This window comes from Crassostrea angulata, chromosome 4 (assembly GCF_025612915.1).
Source record: "Crassostrea angulata isolate pt1a10 chromosome 4, ASM2561291v2, whole genome shotgun sequence".
NCBI lineage: Eukaryota > Metazoa > Mollusca > Bivalvia > Ostreida > Ostreidae > Magallana > Magallana angulata.
Window position 1 is genome coordinate 49,015,082 of NC_069114.1, and position 7,127 is coordinate 49,022,208.

The window sequence follows — 7,127 nt, forward strand, 5'->3', positions numbered from 1 at the left end:
AAATGAAGAAGTCAATCTGTAAAGTTACAAGAAGAAAAACAATCAAATTACGTAATTATTTGTTGCCAACTTATTTTATCCTATTAGATTAATTCTACATATTGCTTTAGATATATTTTTGCAAAAATACATTGCATTTAATCGGATTATACGACTTTAATGCTTGCATGGATGGATATAACATAAATGTTTTACTGTAAAATAGTAGAACAATTTATTACACTTTCGAAGGACATTGTATGTCATAAAATAAAAAGTATGTTTTTATTATATTAAAAACTATTAGAATGACTTTGATAAGTGGTTAGAAAGATTCTCACTGGTCAACTGGTTTGGTCACGTGAACTTTTATTTACATGGCAGACCAAGTCATTTGCATCGCTTTGATGATAATTAAAAGAGTGGAAACAACACCATTGTTCTGACAATAGTATGACAGGATCGTATGTAAAAAGGGAGTTCGGAATTTGTAACGTACATTCTTCCAGAAAATCAAAACCTCACGGTCACAGAAGTCTAAGATATAGGAAAATTCCATTGAGTGATAAACTAAGCGCTTAGGTGAAATGTATATAACCTGAACATCAATCAAATCAGGTCCCACCGTCACCAATAATTTGAAATTACCCCCATTCAGTTCTCAACTTAAATCCATGAGAGACAAGTCCATGAATTTGAAGTTAAACCTCAGCTTTAAGACCAAGAAATTGAAGAAGAAAGTTGGTGATCCTCTCACCTGAGCCATCACCTCAGAACTAAAACTTTAGAACGGGCATGCTATCCACATAAAAATAACAGGGTAAGTATGTAATGAATTAGTGGCTGCTGGCCAGTAGGTCAGTCAAGATGTTGTCTCTGGTCTTCATTGGAGCAGAATTTATTCGATGTATCTTGTCATGCAGCCAATAGTAACAATACGGACGAAAAAACTAATAAATACATTCTTTTTATTACATTTGATAATTAATTTTTGTCTTTGATGTAGCTACTGATGTTATCTATACATTTGTTGATACCGAAGAGCACATTTACATCTGGCATACATTCGTTATTAATTAGTACCATCTTATTTATAATAAGCGTGTGGTAGCGATGATAAGTACTTAGATTCACAAGGCCGGTGGAAATGGACAAAACTTAGTAATACACTAAGAGATCGGCATTATTGCTTTTACACACTATCATCAATTTTAACTTTCCATGAAAAGGGCTCAATGTTGATTTTTGTTTTAAGACCGTTGTAACCTCTTGAATAATAGGAGTTCGATAAATTAAAAAAAAATTAAGTTTAAGTACATTGGGTTCTTAGTTTGTGTTGGTTTATGAAGTACATGTATTTAAATGTGTGGGTGGATCTGAACGGTAATTCGTTAATAGTCATGGCTCCTGAAACCTATCATTTTGCGTTTATTTTTGGCTTGAAATCTGAAGAATGTTATCAATTATTTGTAATGACATTAGAAAGTAAATAATATGTTCAAATATTCAATCTTTTTGGAGTTTGACTTATGGTACAAAACATGTTCATGACAATGTTCATACCACTGTATATCTCCTAAGGGGATGTATTTTTAAAAATCCCTTTTCCTCATTAAAGGGGCATGGTCGCAATTTTGGTCAAAAACTATTTTCCTTATACATTTCAGTGTCATTTGTCGTGTTATAAGCGAGATACAGAGCTCATAATTCTCTGACATGTAAACAAACCTTACGTCATATTTTGTTTACGTTTTGAACGTTGAAGTGAAAATTCCTGTTTAAGATAAAAAAAACCGAATGATATAAACGCTACGAACTATTTATTTATACTAAAAACGAATTAGAACAGAAAGTAATCAGAGAGTATTCAGCTTGAACAAGAAATTTTACCGGTATATGGAACAAATGTAAACATAAACAGAGCACGAGCCTTGTTTGCATGACAAAGAACTATGAGCTCTGTATCTTACTTAAAACTATACGACTGACACTCAAATTTTGGTTGATCATTAGCAATTCTTATGAATTATAAACAATAAAAAAAATGAAACAAAATCGTAACTGTGAGACTGAGAGGTGATACATTCTTTATATTCTATAGAACAATCCGTTTTAGTCGTTTTAATCTCATTTTTTTTCAATAGTTGTATAAAGTTGATATATTGTCAACCAATATTCAATTCAACTTAGTAGATCAGTAGATCAGTGTCATTTGTCGTGTTAAAAGCGAGATACAGAGCTCATAATTCTCTGACATGTAAACAAACCTTACGTCATATTTTTGTTTACGTTTTGAACGTTGAAGTGAAAATTCCTGTTTAAGATAAAAAAAACCGAATGATATAAACGCTACGAACTATTTATTTATACTAAAAACGAATTAGAACAGAAAGTCATCAGAGAGTATTCAGCTTGAACAAGAACTTTTACCGGTATATGGAACAAATGTAAACATAAACAGAGCACGAGCCTTGTTTGCATGACAAAGAACTATGAGCTCTGTATCTTACTTAAAACTATACGACTGACACTCAAATTTTGGTTGATCATTAGCAATTCTTATGAATTATAAACAATAAAAAAATGAAACAAAATCGTAACTGTAAGACTGAGAGGTGATACATTCTTTATATTCTATAGAACATCTTACACCTTTTTGTGGATCAGAGGATGTGTTATCAAATTTTTATCCATGTGAATTGGATATATGTGGAGTCAATCATAAATCTGCGGAGCACGCATTTCAATATATAAAAGCTGTGCGTTGTGGAGACCTTGAGGCGGCTAACACCATTAAGGAGGCTGACACCGCTCTCTCGGCACTTCGGTTCGGAAAGAAGGTCAAGGTGAACCAACAATGGGAATCTACAAAAGCAGAAGTCATGCAGGACATCCTTGAAAACAAATGTGTTCAGGTTCCTATGTTTCAGGAGAAGCTGCGTACCTCGAAACAATCCACCATTTTTGTGGAAGCAACATTCAATGACGAATGGGGATCAGGACTCGATCGCCAAGGTACCCTGAACACAAAACCCGAACACTGGCCTGGGTCTAACAAACTCGGTCTACTTCTGAAAAAGATCGCGAAAAAGGTCAGGAAAAGAAAACTTAGTGATAGCGTTAACCGCAAACAGAGAAACTCGAATCGGGACCAATCAAGGCAGCTCAACATCGTCCAGATGTTAAAGCAACTGAGAACAGCTTCAGACAGTGACGTTTCCGGCTGCAACCCAGACTCTGATAGCAGTTCCGATGAAGGGAAATAATCTGTTTGTGATTGTTATCGGTATGTGAATGAAGAACTCAATTATTCATAACAATTATATTTCGAAATGGTATAATTCTAATTTTTTTATTTAAATATTACTGGGTTTTTTTTCGTCTGCAATGATGCAAAATGTCAATATAACTTCTGTCAATGTACGAGGTTTAAACACTTATGAAAAAAGAAACAAATTTTTTACATGGGTTAATCAAAGTAAAATTGATGTTTTATTATTACAAGAAACACATTTTATAGAAAAATTTAAAGAAAAATATGATACTAACTGGAATGGTAAATCGATACACGCTTTTTCAGACTCAGCTTACAGTAGAGGTGTCTCTATACTTTTTAGAAAAGAACTAGATGTTCAAATACTTAATACACATAAATCAGAAGACGCACGAAAAGTTTTAGTAAATGTAACATTAAATGACGAGATATTAAGTTTTGTAAGCATTTATGCACCAAATAGTGATAATGCCAGAATACCCTTTTTTAATAGACTCAAAACCTTCATCACATGCAATATACCACAAGAAAGTAAAGTTTTTTTATGTGGAGATTTTAACTGTTGCATGGAAAAGAAAAATGATAAATCTTCGAAACGTTTGTTAGAAATTTTAAATCAGCTTGATTTTAAAGATCTTTGGCATTTTAAAAATCCGCATAAAGATGGACGCACGTGGTGTGATTCCGAGAATTACCCCAAAAGCAGAATTGATTATATCTTTGCTAAAAATATTAATCTAACCCAGATAAAAACTTTTGTTGTGAGGCACGTACCGGGAACGCATAATAATAACACAAGAATGAGTGACCATAGATATTTAAAAATATGTGCCAATTTCAATACATTAGAACGAGGCTCAGGCTACTGGAAATTAAATATTTCTCACTTAGAAAAAGAAGATTATAAAGAAGGTATTAATTCTATCTTTAATCAGTTAGATGATTCTCTAGACGCTACTTCTAAATGGGAATTATTTAAAGTAAAAGTTCGAGATTTCTCTATAATTTATTCCAAACAGTCTAAAAACAACTTAAGATATAAGATTAAATCAATAGAAAAAGAAATAGATTATATTGAAAACTTACCTAGTTCAGCAATAGACATGAATTTAAAAAGGAGATTAGAATCAGATTTAGATGCATTATATAATGAAATAGCTAAAGGAGCACAAGTTAGATCTAGAACAAAATGGATAAGTGAAGGTGAAAAAAATACAAATTTCTTTTTAGGACTAGAAAAGAAACATCAAACAAATAATACCATATACGAGTTAAATAGAGGAAATGAAACCGTTACATCTAATTCTGATATTTTAGAGGAAATGTCACAATTTTATGAAAATCTGTATCAAACTAAAAAAATTGAAGACGAAAAAATATGTGATTACTTAGAAGATTTTAACTGTCCAAAATTAAAGAAGAATGAAAAAGATATACTAGATTCTAGACCTACACTCGCAGAATGCAAAGAAGCTATAGATAATATGAAAAATAACAAATCTCCTGGGTTAGATGGATTACCAAGTGAATTTTACAAATCTTTTTGGAAACTTATTAGTCCTTTATTTTATGATGTGCTCATGCAAATATTTGAAAGACGAGAATTGTCATTCTCACAACGTTTAGCATTAATTACTGTTCTTTTCAAAAAAGGAGATAATAAAAATCTAAAAAATTACAGACCTCTTAGTTTAACAAACACTGACTACAAAATTATTGCGTTTATATTAGCAAGAAGGCTACAAAAAGTTATTAATAATTTAATCGGTAACGAACAGACTGCATACATCAAAGGTCGTTTTATTGGCGCCAATGCCAGAACTATTTTAGATATTTACGAGTATTGCATGGAGAATGATAAAGACGGATTATTATTGTTGTTAGATTTCGAAAAAGCATTTGATTCGGAACTTTTTATTTAAAGTGCTTAAAAAATTTGATTTTGGAGATAATTTTATTTCATGGGTAAAAATACTGTATACTAATCCAATTTTTAGAATAAAAAACAACAGCTGGATTTCAAATACATGTGAAATGTCGCGTGGTATAAGACAGGGATGTCCTATTTCAGCTTTATTGTATTTATTTATTGCAGAAATTTTAGCTATAAAACTTAAAACTAATAATGATATAAAGGGTATAAAAATTGCTAATATGAGTACAGAAATTAAAAATCTACAACATGCTGATGATGTTACTTTAGCACTTAGAGACATGCTTTCCTTAGACAAAGCCATTGAAACTGTAAAGTCTTTTTGTGATCATGCTGGATCTAAAGTTAACTTAAACAAAACACAATGTATACTTCTTGGAAAACTTAAAGATAAACATTCTAATATTGGCGAAATTAATGTCACAAACGATGCTGTAAGATGTTTAGGAATTTTTATTGGACATAATAAAGAACAATGTTTTGATTTAAACTGGAAAAAAAATTACGATGATATGGAAAAACTTTTTGAATCATGGAAAAAAAGAAAACTTACTATTTTTGGAAAAACTTGTATAGTAAATTCTCTAGCTATTTCAAAACTGATTTACGTAGGGTCGATTTTACCCCTCCCAAATCAAGATTTCTTGAAAAAGATCAAATGTAGCATTTTTAATTTTATTTGGAATAAAAGAGATAGAATAAAACGAGATACAATAATCGGCAAAATTGAGGACGGAGGTGTTGGTCTAGTAGATATAGAACTGAAACGTAAGGCTATAAAACCATCATGGGTAAAACGACTTGTAGATGAATCTTGCATTCTTAATAACATATTTCAAGGATATATAAAAAACACGGGGTTAGATACAGATTATATACTATCAATGTCTGAAAGAAAAGTTGAAAATATTGTATGTTTGTTACATCTACCTACTGTGTATAAAGAAATGCTGTGTTGTTTTAATGAATGTAAAAGGTTAATTAATATATCTGAACTTTCAAATGTAACATTTGCACAACAACCACTGTGGAATAATACTCTGTTTGAACATAAGGGAAAATCATTATTTTTCAAAAACTGGGTAATGAGTAAAATTTTGTTTGTTAAAGATTTATTCAACAAAAATGGTGAATTCAAAACACTACAAGAACTTTCAAATGATCTAAAGAAGAAAAATAATTGGTTGTGTGAATACAATATTTTAAAGAATGTAATTAAGAAAAAAAGTGAGTGTTTTGATATGAAGTGTTGTTTTTATACAAAAATACTGAAAAGAAATGTTTATAATTTTCATAAGGGAACATTTGATATATTCGATAAGAAATGTAAATTCTACTATGTAAACTTGCTTCATAAAAAATTCAAACCACCTTGTTACCAATCTGCATTTAACAATTTATTTAATATTGGTAGAGATAATTGGAAAGATATTTATGAAAAAAAGGTTAAGAACATGTATGACAAAAGACTTAGTGAATTTAATTATAAGTTGTTAAATAATATTTTGAATTGTAATTCCTTTCAATACAAATGTAAATCAAGGTCTAATGCAAATTGTGAATTCTGTCCGTGTGAAAAGGAGGACATTAAGCACCTTTTATTTGATTGTATATCTGTACAAAGATTGTGGCAAAAATTGAATAGTATTTTGAATTTCAATGTATGCTGGAAACACATCATTATAGGATTCTATTTAGAAAAAAATTCAAAAACAGTATTTTTAAATACAATTATATCATATGTATCATATGTAATTTATAAATATAAAATGACATGTAGAATGAATGAAAATTTTCAATCATGTAACACGCTTTTGAATTTTTTCAAAAGATCTCTCTCTAAGGAAATGGATTTGATGTTGAATTTTTCAAAAACAAAAATATATAGAGGTAAAATATTAGAACTTATTCGATTGTTATAATCTGTTTATTAGTTAAGAT

The 7,127-nt window shown here is 30.3% G+C and overlaps 1 protein-coding gene across 1 annotated transcript; it reads left to right on the forward strand.

Moving 5' to 3' along the window:
* Positions 1-653: 653 nt before the first annotated feature.
* LOC128182311 (riboflavin biosynthesis protein VVA0006-like) lies at positions 654-3,332 on the forward strand. Its single transcript, XM_052850893.1, has 2 exons — positions 654-723; positions 2,620-3,332. The coding sequence occupies exons 1-2, from the start codon at positions 654-656 to the stop codon at positions 3,243-3,245; spliced, it is 696 nt and encodes a 231-aa protein (XP_052706853.1). The 3' UTR covers positions 3,246-3,332.
* The last annotated feature ends 3,795 nt before the right edge of the window (positions 3,333-7,127 follow it).

What these genes read in the sequence shown, in the direction of transcription:
- LOC128182311 (XM_052850893.1), top strand. Translation starts at nt 654, where the DNA reads ATGAGAGACAAGTCCATGAATTTGAAGTTAAACCTCAGCTTTAAGACC. An exon ending in GAAATTGAAGAAGAAAGTTG is followed by an intron (nt 724 to 2,619) that starts GTGATCCTCTCA and finishes TATATTCTATAG; the next exon opens with AACATCTTACACCTTTTTGT.